Source organism: Paramisgurnus dabryanus, chromosome 13 (assembly GCF_030506205.2).
Source record: "Paramisgurnus dabryanus chromosome 13, PD_genome_1.1, whole genome shotgun sequence".
NCBI lineage: Eukaryota > Metazoa > Chordata > Actinopteri > Cypriniformes > Cobitidae > Paramisgurnus > Paramisgurnus dabryanus.
Window position 1 is genome coordinate 14026807 of NC_133349.1, and position 17149 is coordinate 14043955.

General features: G+C 37.7%; 1 protein-coding gene across 1 annotated transcript; it reads right to left on the reverse strand.

Moving 5' to 3' along the window:
- Positions 1 to 10686: 10686 nt before the first annotated feature.
- LOC135788884 (G-protein coupled receptor family C group 6 member A-like) lies at positions 10687 to 15575 on the reverse strand. Its single transcript, XM_065298333.2, has 6 exons — positions 14971 to 15575; positions 14451 to 14748; positions 13609 to 14364; positions 13303 to 13500; positions 13092 to 13215; positions 10687 to 12078 (listed from the first exon to the last, which is right to left on the reverse strand). The coding sequence occupies exons 1-6, from the start codon at positions 15177 to 15179 to the stop codon at positions 11075 to 11077; spliced, it is 2589 nt and encodes an 862-aa protein (XP_065154405.1). The 5' UTR covers positions 15180 to 15575; the 3' UTR covers positions 10687 to 11074.
- Between the last annotated feature and the right edge of the window lie 1574 nt (positions 15576 to 17149).

Sequence of the window (17149 nt, forward strand, 5' to 3'; positions counted from 1 at the left end):
TGCTGCAGGTATACTTGCAAGTTTTCTTTTACTATACTTTTAGTTAACTAGTAGTTTACTACTCAACTTTACTTTAAGTGAACTTAACATCATACTAAAAATATAAATATATTGCACTTAAAGTACAATACAATGTTCCTGTGTATACATTTTTTACTTGTACCTTTTAATTGTACTTTCAATTTGAAGCTAAATCTTTCATATGCTATAATAAATACAAAAATTATATATATATATATATATATATATATATATATATATATATATATATATATATATATATAATGGGACACTACAGTGAGACACTATAGAAATTGTGAGTAAAAAAGGAATGGAATAATTTACAAATTTCATAAACTTATATTTTATTCACAATAGAATATAGACTATCTCTGCCCATCTTGACTTCTGAGAGACACTGCCACACTTTTTATACCCAATCATGTTGACAATTAAGTTGCAAATTGGTCCTTTAGTTGTTCCTTATATTTAAATTTAACTTTTATACTCTTATTGCTACCTGTCCCAACTTTTTGGGCATTTGTAGCTCTCATAAAATCCAAATTGAGCCAATATTTGGCATGACATTTCAAAATGTCTCACTTTCAACATTTGATATGTTATCTATATTCTATTGTGAATAAAATATAAGTTTATGAGATTTGTAAATTATTCCATTCCTTTTTTACTCACAATTTCTACAGTGTCCCAACTTTTTCTGATTTGAGGTTGTATATACATATATCTATATACATGGCTGAACCCCCTGAATGTTAAATTTCGTTCTGGACTCCATTTCCCATAATCCTGCATGCCTGGACTGATTAGTCTGCCACCTGAAACTCATTGGACAGCCTATATAAACTCTCTGAAAACATTCAGTCAGTGCAAAGTCTTGATTTGTACTGGCTGTCATTGCTGAGTGGTTTACCTGCCTGCTTATCTATCTGTATTTATTAATCTTGATCTGTTTTACCTGGTTTAGGAGTACTGTATGTTTGTTGCCTGCCCTGACCCTTTTGCCTGTTTCATGACTACGAGATTTGCCTGCCCTACATTGCTGTGTTTGCTGTTGTTTGACATTGCTTGTTGGAATATGAGTGTGTTTAATAAAAACCTGCAGATGGATCCTTAGTGTCAAAGTGCTTTGTTACACAAGCAGTATACAATAAGTAACCTACTAGTTTACTAAGAGTACACTAACAGAACACTTGCATGTACACTTTCAGTATATGACTAGTAAACTACTAGTTAACTAAAAGTATATTAAAAGAACACTTGGAAGTTTACCTGCAGCACACAATAAGTAACCTACTAGTTTACTAAGAGTACACTAACAGAACATTTGCATGCACACTTGAAGTATAAGTCTAGAAAACTACTAGTATACTCATGAGTTCACTTGCAGTACAAATGAAGAACTAATTGTGCACTAATTGTACACTTAAAGTTGACTACTCTTACACTTTAAGTACACTTAGAAGTATACTTCTATATACTAAAAGTGGGCCAATTTAGTCCCAAGGGGTATTCAAGCAGTACACTTACACTGTAAAAAATAAATTGTTGGCTCAATGAATTATTTTTTAGTAACTAGTTCCACAGAAATTTTACGTTCACTCAATTTCTGACTCCAAAGTGTTACCTGGATTGATGTTTTTTAGTTGGCCCAATTTTGACTCAAATATAAAAAAGTATGTTTGCTCAACTAGCTTTATAGTTCATTCAACTAAAATGTTTTAATCAGTTGAATCTTTAAAAACTTACAGCAAAGACTCTGTCAATTAAATTTTAAGTATTTACTCAATGTTTTATGTGTTACTTCAATTAATATTTATTATTTGGGAATACTTAATAAACTTTTTAAAATTATTTATCAAATAATTTATGCTGGTGTTGTTAACAAATAATTAACTTCAGTCACATAAAAACAAAAGCTTTATTCACTTATCATACTGAACATACAGAATTAAGTCTTCTCTTAATAGAGGGCATAAAACAGTCCAAAAGCACTCCAAAATCAGTCAGAACATCTCCAGGGCCATTTAGGAGAACTTCTTTCGCCATGTATCCCTCTCTGCCTCTCTCCACATCATCACCGCTCTGGTTTGATAAACAGAGGAATATAAATACATACATAAAAACATGTTTAATATAATAAAGCTTGACGGTGAAAGACTTTATACCCTAAAATTGCCAAATTTCCCTCAGACATCACACGTAATTGAATTAAACACTATTGGGCGGTTTTCTCGAACAGGACTTATCACTGACTAAAATACTGACATCTCTAAACATATGAGTGCTATTGTTTTGTCTCAAAATGCACGCCAGTATTGTATTTTATAAGGTTTGTTTGTAAAAATGTCCCAATTATAATTAGATGGAATAATAAACCCTGTCCGGTAATCTTAACTAAAATAGCTCCACTTTAACTCGGACACATAACACAACACACCTTTATATAACTTATATCTTTACAAAAACGTCGAGTATTTGCGTCTTTGCCAATTAATATAGTCTAAAATTAACATTTATTTACAAACACTTACCTGACGTGAACTTGAGGAAACGGCTGTTGACTTGTGTCATGTGAATCAGTAAGTGATTCAGGCTGTTAGGTGCGGATTGATCTCAGATGAAATGACTTGTGTTCCAGTCCAGATCCTTCCGAGTTAAGACATTTTAAATTAAAAATTCACGCACATACTGTACATACATACACACGCGCGCGCACACGGGTACACACACGGGTATATTTAGAAGTTTTATTTAAGATTGTTATGATATTGGGACTATTTCTCCACCCGCTCCTTCAGCTCTGAAGTTCAAATTCGCATGCAGTCCGGTTATAACGAATGTAAAAGATATGAAACATCACTCAACAGCCATATCAATTAAGTGCAATCCTAAAATATGATTTAAAACATAACCCTTTCATTGTTAAGTATGAGAAATTAAAATGAATTAAATCACGTTTAAACGCCACAGAGATATCAGAGCCAGCAGTCGATTTCTGATGCGCTTGCCGAGGCGAGGCTGCGCTGGGCGGGGTGTGAGCACTTAAGCGCCGATGATTTTCTGGAGCTCATATTGAGCTCATATGGAGCTCCGTCCGAAAGTGTCCGAGCACACTTTTAAATAGACGCTATCTTTATTAACCGACCGCATATTTAAACTTTAAGCACATACATTCACGCCTGAACAACTCTTACAATTACATTTTGTGACCAAAAAACAGTAGTATTAGGAGCATTTTGTTGTCAGGAAACAAAGCTGTCATAAGTCCACATATTTACCTGATTTGTATTAATTAGTTCAGTCAACATTAGCCATTCTGAATGTTGACTGGAATTGAAAATAACCATTCATTTAATGTTTTAAACACAGATTTATCTAGACTTAAAATAATATGTCTTCTCAACTAGCTCAAACAAAAAAATTGATTTAACTTATATATTTTTGCCCGTCCAACATTTCATTAATTGGATTTTTTACAGTGTACAAGTATACTACTAGAACATAAATGTTAGAACACTTACTACATATAGTATACTTAAAACTATACTCCAACATTACTTAAGTATAATTAATAAAATGAACTTGAAGTATACTTCTTTTTCGTAAGGGCAATCCCATTTCTCTGTCTTCCCCCTTCCCCCTACCCCTTAGTTTTGCACGTTCATGAGAGAGAAAGGGCTATCCCAATTGGGCCTTACTCTCACCTGAACGTGCAAAACTAAGGGGTAGGGGTAAGGGGAAGGAGTAAGACAGAGAAATGGGATTGGGCCTAAACAGGTGCTTGGTATCCCTGAACACCGTAAAGCACGTGTGTGACTTGCTGATGGTGATGGACTCCAATATTGTGCAGGTCTGAATGGCCTTAAGAACATTTTCAGACTAGGAGAACAAGAACAGAATGGAATCGGGATCAACCCGTACTGTGTCCTTATTGAAGCTTTTGGTAGACATGCATTACCTAGTCTAACTCTATGATAATATTATACATTTGTTTGTGAAGTGCTTTCATTGATATTTTAGCAAGTGCCTGGTAGATTTTATATTTGGATCCTAAAGTTTCATATTAGTCAGGGTTCCAGCCAACTGCACTTATAGGACCTCCACAAGATGGCAGTAGGGGTTATTCTAATCAACGTGAGATTTTTATCACTGTGTGGCTCATGAAAACCCTGCACCACTGTTTTGTTTGTTTCACTGTGGATGACAGTAACAATAATTAAATTCATTTTAGTGAATGCAATGCAACATCACAGTGACAGTTTTTGAGCTGCTTTGTGTGCAAGTTCTTTCCCTTTTTTTCCCTTTACACAAAGTGAGGTCCAAAATATCTTTATTTAGTTTGACCAAATGGATCACAATTAGGATGAATTGGAACGCTTTATAAATGTGTGACTGACTGTTAATGTCCCTCTCCAGGTTTGGACAAGATTGAGTTCTTGCAGAGCCACGAGAACCAGGAGATTTACCAGAAAGCCTTTGACCTGATTGAGCACTACTTTGGCGTGGAGGAGGAAGTAGGATCCAAATATAAAATCTACTAGGAACCAGCTAAAATATCAATGAAAGCATCGCTCCACAAGTGGATCAGAACCAGGGGCAGTATTTTCCAGCAGCCTAAGGCACCAATGGAGGGTTTCCAGCTTTAACCCTTATCCTGTGCTGCTGGCCAAGCTTTCAGGCTTGTTTTCTCCATCCATCCTTTCTAGAGTCTCCCCCTCCTCTCTGCAGTGCAGGTTTTACTCCATAAACGGGGCACCTTATAGCTGCTCTCACCAGAAATGATGCTGACCCCATCCAATAAATCCATTTACAACCTGCCCATCTTCCAAGCGCCCTTGTTGTGTGAGAGAATATGAAGCGGAGAGTGGCAAAGCTCAAAGCCTTTAGTTTAAAAAACCTCCAGCTTTTATTGTTTTTCTTGTTGTTATTATTAGACATTGGCACTGGTGTTCTGTTAGGTTAACTTTACTCCATGTCCCTTCAGAAATGTGAAGTCAATCGGCAAACGTGTGACAAGCGCCCAGCCTTCAGCTCTGAGACATTTCTCTTCTCGTGTGGAGTATACATGCTTCTATGCAAATGGATATGTGTGGCAAAAACCACAAGGGTCTGACATGGTGTTTGGCGAGACAAAGAATGTATTTGGATTGATATGACTGCGTGCCATCACACCTACTGCTTGTCCCATGTTTGTTAACAAACAAGCATGTATCCTGAGGGCCCGCCATGCCTCTTATACATTATTTATTTTTAAGTGACATTTACTAGAATAACCGGGACTCTGATACAGAAGATACAGAAGTGTATTTATTGTGCTGTTTAAAGTAACTGGTCTGGCAAGGTCCGGTTGTTCAGAAACCAGCATGCATACGTTCCCCTGTCACCCGCTTTGCTGATGCTATTAAAGCGTCCTTGAAGACGTTGTATGCAGTTATTTAAGAGTGTTTCACATGATCACCAAGATTACATAAGGATATCATTGTCTTATTGAAAAGTATTTTGTTACATTGGGTTGTTTCTGATCTCACCAAAACACTGGTTTGCTTTGCCACTGGTTTAAATTTTGATTTAATGTTTGACATTATAATAAATGCTCAGATTAAATCAACCTGATCTCACGAATTTCCGTGGCATAGTCACGGAATTTTGTGCTCATTTTTCCGTGGCATTCTCACGGATCTCCGCATTTTTCCGTGGCCCTGCTACGGACTGTCTTTTTCCGTGGCATTCTCACGGATTGGTTACTCAACTGTTTTTTCCTATTTTCTTACCATTTTCGCTTCGGTTTAGGGTTAGATTTACATGAAATGACATCCTTATCCAAACCCAACTCTAACCCCAACTCCAGGCGACAATTGTTTAAAGTTTAGAAAATATAAAAGAATAAATCAGAAAAAATAGTATAAACCAATAGTTAAAGTAACAAACTAATGCAAACACCAAATCTAACCCTAAACCGAAGCGAAAATGGTTTGAAAATAGGAAAAAGCAGTTGAGTAACCAATCCGTGAGAATGCCACGGAAAAAGACAGTCCGTAGCAGGGCCATGGAAAAATGCGGAGATCCGTGAGAATGCCACGGAAAAATGAGCACAAAATTCCGTGACTATCCCACGGAACTTTGTGAGATCATGTTGCATTAAATAGTAGTGTGTATGTTATATATACATTAAACACAAGGAAATGTTTTTGGGTGAGGGATTTGATGTCCAGTGAAAAATACTTATTTACATTTCAATAGTTCGCCTGCGGATTCAGATCCGTATGATTAATGTTAAACAAACTTGGCTTGCTGTCCTTGAAGGGAGCTCTGCAGCTGAGCTCTGAACCTTCGGTGAGAGCGAACTTGAGACCGGGGCTCAAGACCCAAGTTCAATCCCCCCTTGCAACAGAACTGCACAGAGGAAGAAAATGAACAGTGAAAGAGGAGATGGGGAGGAGGAGGGATGCCGGAAAAATTGCAGGTGGACTCTGAGTCCTGAAGGCTGCCTTATATTTGCCCATAATGATGATTGACAGACCTGAATGTTTAGGCTTATCCGAACCTACGTGTAGAACAACAAATCTTTTTTGTCTATTTCTCATTTATTTCTTTTCTTTTTTTAAACACCTCAATTTAATTTACTGGTTAGGAAATTACTTTGTAATCAGTGGCAGCCGGTGACTTCTTTTTCCGTGGGCGCTCGATACGAAGTTCTTCACAACATGTACACGCACCATCTACTTTATTAGGTACACCTGTCCAACTGCCCGTTAACGCAATTTTCTAAACAGCCAATCACATGGCAGGTATTCAATGCATTTAGGCATGGTCAAGACAATCTGCTGAAGATCAAACCGAGCGTCAGAATGGGGAAGAAAGGTGATTTAAGTGATTTTGAACGTGGCATGGTTGTTGGTGCCAAACGGGCTGGTCTGAGCATTTCAGAAACTGCCGATCTACTGGGATTTTCACGCACAACCCTCTGTAGGGCTTACAGAGAATGGTCAGAAAAAGAGAAAATATTCAGTGAGCGGCAGTTCTGTGGGCGCAAATGCCTTGTTGATGCTAGAGGTCAGAGGAGAATGGCCAGACTGTTTTAAGCTGATAGAAAGGCAACAGTAACTCAAATAACCACTCGTTACAACCGAGGTATGCAGAAGATTATCTCTGAACACACAACACGTCAAACCTTGAGGCGAATGGGCTACAGCAGCAGAAGACCACACCGAGTGCCACTCCTGACAGCTAAGAACAGGAAACTGAGGCTACAATTCGCACAGTCTCACCAAAATTAGACAGTAGAAGTGGGAAAAACATTACCTGGTCTGATGAGTCTTGATTTCTGCTGTGACATTCAGATGGTAGAGACAGAATTTGGTTTCAACAACATGAAAATTTGGATCCATCAATGGCTCAGGCTGCTGGTGGTGGTGTAATGGTGTGGGGGATATTTTCTTGGCACACTTTGGGCCCATTAGTATTAAATGAGCATCGTGTCAACGCCACAGCCTACCTGAGTATTGTTGCTGACCATGTCCATCCCTTTATGATCAAAGTGTACCCATCTTCTGATGGCTACTTCCAGCAGGATAACGCGCCATGTCATAAAGCACGAATCATCTCAGACTGGTTTCTTGAACATGACAATGAGTTCACTGTACTCAAATGGCCTCCACAGTCACCAGATCTCAATCCAATGGAGCATCTTTGGGATGTGGTGGAACGGGAGATTCGCATCATGGATGTGCAGCCGACAAATCTGCAGCAGCTGTGTGATGCTATAATGTCAATATGGACCAAAATACAGTACCTTGTTGAATCTATGCCACAATGGATTAAGTCAGTTCTGAAGGCAAAAGGGGGTCCAACCCGGTACTAGTAAGGTGTACCTAATAAAGTGGCCGGTGAGTGTATGTAGCCCGTCATGTGTGTGTTTCCTTATTACAAAATATGTGTTCGGCGTGTGATCCTTTGTGCATTACGTGCCTTGTCAAAATAAGTGCCTACTGCAGATCCGTCTAAAGGGTTTATGATAAAAGAAACGCTTGTGTTTGCCAGATACTCGCATAATCTCATGCATAATCAGAGTTTACTGTTAAGGGAGTGTCTTGCGTGTGTTTTGTGAACGTGAGCGTCTCTTTTATCATAGAAGGTTTTGACGTGTGTGCAGCAGGCACTTATTTTGACAAAACACTTGATGTACATGGTTCACATGACACACATGACACTCCGAACACTTATTTTGAATTTGCGCCCCTCAGAGAAGCAGTCACGAGCCACCACTGTTTGTAATATAAACCTGTATGGAAGAAAATTTCTTGGCGACTATTTACTTCCTTGTTTCGCCCATACCTGTAATTGTTTTACATTGATCTAGATAAATAAGAATTATGGGAAGTTCATATATTTACAAAACATTGAGAATGTAAAATGTATTAATAGTTTTGTAATATTTCTAATGTTTGTACAACGTTTTCTAAGTTTGGGTTGCTTTATCGCATTAGAGAAAAATACATTTGTGTTTAGTTATCATTGGTACAAATTTACAGTATAGAGGAGGTCATCATTTTACTCAAGGACAAATGTTGATATTGTGTGAAGCCGTATGGAAAAATAAACAGGCAAATAAAATGTTCTTTTACACATTCAGATATCAGGTGTACTGTGATGACAAAGTGGTTTGGCTCTTATTTCTCTCCTTGAAGGTAACCTCAATGACATTAGTGGCGGTTAAAGGGCAGACATCAAACTTTCCTGTTTTCATTCATGTCATCTGATCTCCTGGTGGGGTTAAGTGTGACTGCCTCAACAAAGATAAGAGTCGTGCCATAACAGACAAAGCATTTCCGTCTGTTTTGCTTCCTTGAAAATCCACATCAGCTGTAGAATTTTCAATTGTCTAAACAATTAAATATACTGTCTGAGAAGTTTAAAATGTTTTGTGTGATAAGTAAAAAAATATTTTATTTGTTTAAAACATCTCATAAAAAGTAAATTAATATTTAAAATGCCATGACATTAAAAAAAATATAAATTATATTCTTGAAACTCTTGTACTCTTTATTGTACATTCTCTCATATACAGAAAATAAGTTAATATGACAAAAATCTGATAATCAGATATATATTATTGACTGATATTTAAAAACCTAATATTTAGTCATATATTCTTAATCTCATATTTATGTAAAAAAAAGACAGAAAATTCCAAACTGCAATTGGATCCACAGTTGTTGAACTTCACATTGTGCATAACCATCTTGGTTTAGTTTCTGTGACTTCCTTTGATGAACATGTTTTCAAACACTCCTGGGTTTCAATTTACATTTTCCTTGGGATTGTGTTTTTGCAGATCATTTCAAATATGTCTCAACAAATATTTAACTATGGGATTATCAACTAACAACAAGCCTACAGGTAAATAGTTGAAAATCTACAAATTTTAGTGTAATATTACACATCATTATATCCAAGTATATTTTAGTGAGGGGAAAATATAAGCGTTCAGATGATAAAAACTGGACATGCAAGTTTGAAGAGGGGAAAACCGTGGAAACTGTAAAGCTATGAAGACGACATGCCATTGGTAATTATCGCCCACTGTTCTCATTGCTGTCAGAGCTGACGTTACACACAAATAACAATGAAGCATTGACTCATCAGCTTTCTTAAGACATTTTTTGAACAGCTGCAACATTTCTATTGCTCAGATGTTGCATGTTTGCGCAATATATTTCAAGTAAAACTTTTCGCACACCTTGTTCCAGTCTGTAATGTCCTCATGGCTGCTAAAAACAGCATTCACACTGTCTTTAACGCAGTTCAATGTCTTTTAATGGGATATATTTTTGCTTTTAGAAGGTACCACTACCTATTAAATTTTGATAGCATCTATGTAAAGCTATACCTCTAAAAAATAAATGCCTATGAAACTGATACCCTGGACTACATTAAGTGTTAAGTAATGTTTATTACTTAAGTTTATTAACATTAGTAAATGCATTAGATGAACTTACGATAGTTGATCAGTATTTATTAATCTTTGTTAATTTGAGTTAATGTAAATACAGTTATTCATGTTAGTTTAGTGCATTAACTAATGTTAACAGTTATAACGAAAAAAAAAAATTGTCAAGCATAAACTAAGAATAATAAAAGATATAGAAGTATTGTTCACTATAAGTTCAAGATAGCTAATGCATTAACTAGTGTTAACAATTACAACCTTATTGTACAGTATTTAGGTTACTGGATCATATGTTTTTGTCTAATAAAAGGGTTTGTGTCAGTTCTCAACCCCACACAGACAGTCACAGCTGTGATGACAGTATTGTGGATAAATGGCCGCTGGGACTCTCGCTGTTTCTCTCATAGTGTCACTGAACCATTAGGCCTGTGGCAAAGAGAGTCATTATGACACATGAAGAGAGAAATGAGCAAAAAAAGGTAAGCAATTTGACACTAGGCAGGTGTCTGGAAGGATATGCTGCCTGCAACCTGTACCTGATGCTTGTGGATTGATTAAAAATGCAAATTTGCAGTATACTAATGCATACTAATTTTTGTGATACGCTGTTTACTACATAAAATCATCCATAATTTAAAGAATGATCTCAGAAAATATAACGTCAAAGATTGAAATGTGAAATCAATGATGGATATCAAAGTCTAATCTCATATTTGGATTATGAGACTTTAGCCTAAATTTAACATACAGGGTGAGACTCATCTAAATTATTTAAATTAAAACAGCTCCAAATAACAACACGGTTTCTAGTTTAATGACATTAAAAGATGGAAATATGGAAATATGACAGGTTGTGATTCAGTGTTTTTAAACATTTATTTAGCTATACTAAAACAGTTATAAATACAGTTATTATATACAGTATAAACAAACAGAAAAAATGTTTTGTTTGCTTTCTAAAGTTCTTTATTCAGATTAAACATCATCGTGAGTTCATAGTCTTTTCTTGATCTAAAGATGCCATTATCTCATATCTTAAATCTGATGGTGGACTGCTGATCTTTTAATTCCTGGAATTGTTTACATTTAAGTCACTGTTTGTTTTTATTTTTGTGCAGAAACATTAGGTGCATTCTCAGGAGCTACAAGTTGGGGATTAGATATAATATAGACTGATTCCCTCAAACCCCTGATGTTTTCAGCACTTCTGCTGGCATATTCGTATACATTTTTCAGAAAAGCATCTCTGGTATTGTGCTCTTTTTTAAAAAGGATTATGTAACATTTCGGCAAGAAGTGGCAGCTTAATATTCCATAGTTGGATATAAGAATAACCACCATCTCCACAGCTGGTAAGTATTTGCCACTTGTGGTAACGTGCACAGGTATAAAAATAACACAGGCCATGAGATAAATGAGCATACCGAACGTAATGAACTTTGCTTCGTTGTATTTCTGCGGAAGTTTCCTGCCTTTGTAAGCGAAACTGAAACACACTAGCGCCAATAAAATGATGTATGCCAGCATGACCCCAAATGCCACGTTTGAGCCCTCGTTACACTTTATCAGAATGACTTTGGGGTTAGACACCCTGTCTTTATAAGGGCGGTGCAAGATCAGCCAAACGGTGCAAATGATGACCTGCACCCCCGTGCAGATGCAGATAATCACGTACGGCTTGTAAAGCCTGGTCAGATGCTCCCTTAACTCCAAGTTCATCTGAAAAGCCAGAAGGATCTTCAAAGACTTGACCAGGATGCATGAGACGCACAGCGTGAAACTCAGGCCGAAGACCACCTGCCTCACCATACACGTAATGTGGCACGGTTCACCCACGAAGAAGACAACGCTGACGAAACTTCCCAGTAGGGAAACAAGAATCAGATGACAGAGAGGTCCACCTGCTGCCTTTACCACAGGAGAGTTCCTCTGATAGATGAAGAGTGCAGAGATCAAGAAGAGGAAGAGGACGCCCAAAGCAGCCAAGGTCAAGAGCACTATAGCTAACCCATTATTCCACTCAAAGTACACATAAGTCTTGGGGTAACATTCGGAGCTTCCAGAGTTTGACCACTCATCTGTTTCACATGAGTAGCACTGGACCATATCTGAAATGCAATAGTGAAGCATTTATTCATATGTTGAGATAAAATAGGCTTCAAATTAAAAGGCAACCAGAACATTGAATCTTGTACCATAATTACACTGCAAAGTCGCATTGAGGTGTATATATTTATACAGACTGTTTAAAGCTGGCATAGATGCATTACATTAACATACATGTAACCATGCACTCTAAAATTGCTGGGTTATTTATAATGTCTGTGAAATCCACACTTTTTAAAATAACCCAGCATTTTTAGTGCAGGAGTGCAGGTTAAAGTCTTATAATTTAATTAGAAAATAAGAAGCATCAACGTTTCAAATTCAGTCATTGATTTCACATTGATTTCCATCTTTTACATGGTCTGACTCAGTCAATATAAAATAAATCATGGTTTTATTTTCACAGAATGTTCTTTACAGGATGATTTTATATACAAAATAAAGTAAAATAAAGACTAGCTGGGTTTCCAAAGCCAGGGTCACACAACACTGATAAAATGATTAAAATATATATATATATAAATATTATAATTTTTATCGATTTTTCTTTGTTCATATATACAATACTTTGCAAAAATCTTAGGCCACCATGCCACCATTTAATTTGTTTTTTTTTCAATGTATAGTGATCATATATAATTATTTCTCAGTCTCTACATAAGAATAAAACCAGAAAATACAGGAAATGTGTATGTAGTATAAAAAGTATAAGCTGCGTGTCAAGTTTTTAGGGTAAACTCCCCTTCCACTTGAGCAATAGCAGGAAACTAAAGAATCTCTTAAACCAAAATGAAATGAAACACTGATTTCTAATTCTAATCTGATGCCTGTAAAAGACATGTTTGTTTTTTTGTAATTTCTGTTTGTATCTTAAAAAAATTGTGACAAATAAATATGGATGGACATTAAAACTTTGCTTAAACAACAAAGCTGGTGATAGTGGCCTTCTTTTTCACAGTAATGTGTGTGTATATATACATATATTTATAATTTGTTTGGGCAACAAGGAACTTGCCTGTGTTGTTGGAGTAATAGTTTTCGGAGCAATTGATGCATTCGTAACAGCAAGTGTGCTGACCTTCGGCTGTTTTCTTAAACTCTCCTGGCTGACAGCTGCTTGAGCATTTTGATATCACATTCTGAGAAGAAAAAGAGTTATTAAGATACTACAATATATACAACTCTAAAACTATCATTATTAGTAATATATAATACAGACATATCACCTCAAAAACACTTAGATTCTGGCGTATATAGGTGAAATTGCCAGTGATTATATCGTATTCAGCTATTTTGACAGTTTTCTTCAATTCATTTTCTTGCCATAAGATGACATTATATCCCAAATCAATGTCGCCGCTTGTACTGAAATTGTAATTTGCCCCCTCCATCTCAATGGTGATGTTTTTCATCTGTTCAAGGAGCTGAAAAAAAAAACATTTGTGACGTGTTTATACATGTTTTTTCCTGAAAAATATATAATCATTAAAAATAATTTAAGTTTTAATCTGGCTAATGGTGTGGTGAAGTACCTGCCAGGGATAGATATCTGTTGAATTCTTGCATTGGCGTTTCCCACATAGTTCAGCCACAGCTTTTGCAACACTACTGACAGCCAGCTGAATGCTGAAGACTATCTCTGGATTAGTATTTTCTAGGAGTTTCTGTACCGCCACTGTAATATTTCCTACATCCGGAATTTCTAAAAACTTCTTCAGAAATGAATTCAGATTTTTTTCATCCTCAAACTGTAAATCCTTAAGGAACTGTTTGAACGATGTAGCATTCCTACTCTTGAAGGTAAACCCAAGTACATCTCCGATATCTGTGAGATTCACTTCTTCAAGAATATCTGTAGACATCGACCAACTATCGCTGGCCACCCACACCCTCCTAAAAGAAACTTTACCATACAAACCCTTGAATAAGTCTTTCATTTGAGCAGATTTAGCAAAGGAGACCACCACTTTAACTTTAGGGTTATTTAAAATGGTGTTCACAATCTGGTTGATCAAGGTGTTAAGTTTTTGTTTATCCGCAAGCGAGCTCGGGAGGATTTCCTTAAAGGCAACGCAAATTCCCTCCTGTGCGGCCTGGTCAACAAAGCTTTCCATAGCAGAACGCCCGTAGTCTCCGTCTGTAGTAATAATTCCAACCCAGTTCCATTTCCTGTCCTTCAACAGTTTGACCATGGCTCTGGTCTGGTGCTCGTCACTGGGGACAGTCCTCATGAAAGCAGGAAAACGACTTTTGTCACTTAGAATGATGGCCGTCGATGCGTAACTAATCTGCAACAGGTACACAGATGACAAGTGAATGAATCGTATTACCTCAGGGCAGTTTTCCGGAGCTTTACTGAAACAAAAGAGCTTACCTGTGGAATTAGTAGAAGGTTAAGTTCCCTGGCAACAGCAATGGAGATTTCAGAGGAAGAGGTCCCAATTATAGCCATGGTGGGTTTGTCACCTTGAGAAGAGTTTGGCGCTACATCACAGGCTGAGGATGACCGTGTAAAATCCTGGACGGCCCAAAGTGTAGTGGTAACATCAGAACATGTGTCTTGAATGCGGTACCCTAGAGTAATGTTTAAATTTCTCAACATAGGGGATCTGTTGGCAACTTCCACAGCATGAATCATAGCTAAGGGCTGAGTTAGACCTCTTTTGCTAAATCTAGAGAGAAACAAAATTGTGAAGAGGTGACTCAACCTGGATCCTTCAGAATTTACTTGCAATCTTGCAATGACTAGAAATAAAGGAAAATGTCAAACCTGGACCCTCAAAATAAAATATAAATCAAGATTCTAGGTGACCAAATATAATATCTGAAAAAAAGAAAGCCCAATCTCCATTTATTAGAGCTTTATGGCTGAATCCTGTACAGTGAGCACTCACCCGCTGCAGTTAGAACGCTGGGGTGGTGAGATGCTGTATAAGTTCGTGTTGTCCTCCACCGCCTCATGGATGGGAAAAAGCCCTCCGATGATGATGTCTCCTGGAGCCGTGGATTCTGGAAGGCTGGGTTTTGTCAGAGAGGCTTCTGTCACTTCCTTCAGCCGAGTGAACATTAGAAAGAGATTCATCAAAACCAAATGATACATCATTGCTTCAGGCTGTTACAGCCCAAGTTAACCTGGTTGACTGACTGGTCCTTTCAAACATCTTTGTTTATAATGCTCAAACTGCTTCTTTCATGCAGGCTGGAATGAAAAAAACATAAACATATACACAATACCTCCCACAACTTTTCCAAGTCCCACCCCCTTAGATGTCTCCTGTAAACCAAGACTTTGGCTGATTATGCGTTGAATCATGCAATCGCGTTTTTCTGGAGGGACTGGTAAACCAGGTGAAAAAAACAATGCCAACAATTGTCTAAACAAAAGAAAATGTTGCTTTGCAGCATTGTTGCTTAACATACACTGAGATGTGTACCATTTTTCATGCAGGGCTGTGCACACCACTGAGATCATCATAGTGTGTAATAACAGTCATGAAAAAACTTCCTTATAGGCCTAACTGTATACTGTACATCACCTCTATCTGGCTGCCTCAGTCAGCAGTCTAAAAGTGCTCTTCAAAGTCAAAATGATGTGATGGCCAATCAAATCAAATCCTAGCCTGGTAGAACCATCCTCTGCTATTTTGCTTCGCTTCATAGACAGAGTCTGTCTCGGCATAATTGACAATCGTTTTCCTTCTCATGGGAGGGGCTTGTCTGAAGTTTAAAATCATTGGTCTAAACGTAAGCCAATCACATAACGTTTGGATATGATGTGCGTTATGCGCCGGCTCAGCCGCATCGAATTTCTGCTGTAAAACACACGTATGATGTGAAAACAAACCCATCGAGCGAAATACCGGAGTTAACATGGCTATGAACGACTTCTGCAGATTATGTAAAGTAAATCGGGCCAGAGCTAGTTGAACACTATCCTTACGGTGTCTTTCCACTCACATCTAAGTGGAGGAATGCCCATCTCTCCTCTCAAACTCTTCCACCAGACAGCCATAACCATATGTAAATTAAATCTTCCTACCTTTTTTTCTGGTTAATCAGGAACGTCACCAAAGAATGTTTGCCCATGCGTCCTCCACCATTAACTGTGAACAATGAAATTCCCTTCCATGATTTCTCGATCGTTGTGCACGTCAAGCTGTGCTGCACACAGTTTCTCGCTGAAGATCGGTAATAGTTGATAAATTAAACTTTTCCCAAAACCTGTCGGGAGTAGGGCAACAACATAATCTCCATTCAAAATGTTTAACAAACACTTTTCTTGTTCAGGCTTAAGTTGGCAAGTGCCGGTTCTCCACAACAGAGCAAATAGCTTTCTGTGCCTCCATGTCCACTACAAACTACAACCGTACATTCGGCGCTAAGCGTCTACGTCACGGCTCTCAGCCCGCCCTCTGTTCGTTGATTCAACTGTGGTTTTGAGACCTGAGTAATGAAATTTAGCGGAAGTACAAAGTCTGACGTAGTCAGGCTAATCAAATCTAGGCTGATGATCCAACGGTTTCTGCCCACATCTCAGCATGCCTGAGTGACATCTCACTCTGGATGAAGGATCACCATCTGCAGCTAAACCTGGCAAAGACAGAACTCTTGTGATATTGATTTACCCTAAGATTCACCACAACCTTTCCATTCAACTAGATTCTTCAACCATTATGCCTTCCAAGATAGGCAGAAACCTGTGAGTGGTAATTGATGATCAGCTTGGATTCATGGATCATGTTGCCAGCACCACCTGCACCTGTAGATTCATCCTTTACATTAGGAAAATTAGACTTTCCTATCTGAGCATGCTACACCAGTCCTAGTCAAGGTTCTTGTCCTGTCTAGACTTGACTATTGCAATGTGCTATTGGCTGGACTCGTGACAGTTCTTCTCCAATCTGTACCACAAGTGTAGGTTCTGGGGTTCTAGGAAGGGTGTCATACGTAACCCTTATGAGGAAGCTAAGCTTTTTTGGGGGCATCTTCCACATATCAGCCCATGTTATATTCCTATTCATAGCTTTCCAGGTTGTTCATCTGGCCTGCAAGTGCACAACCTTGTAGCAATCC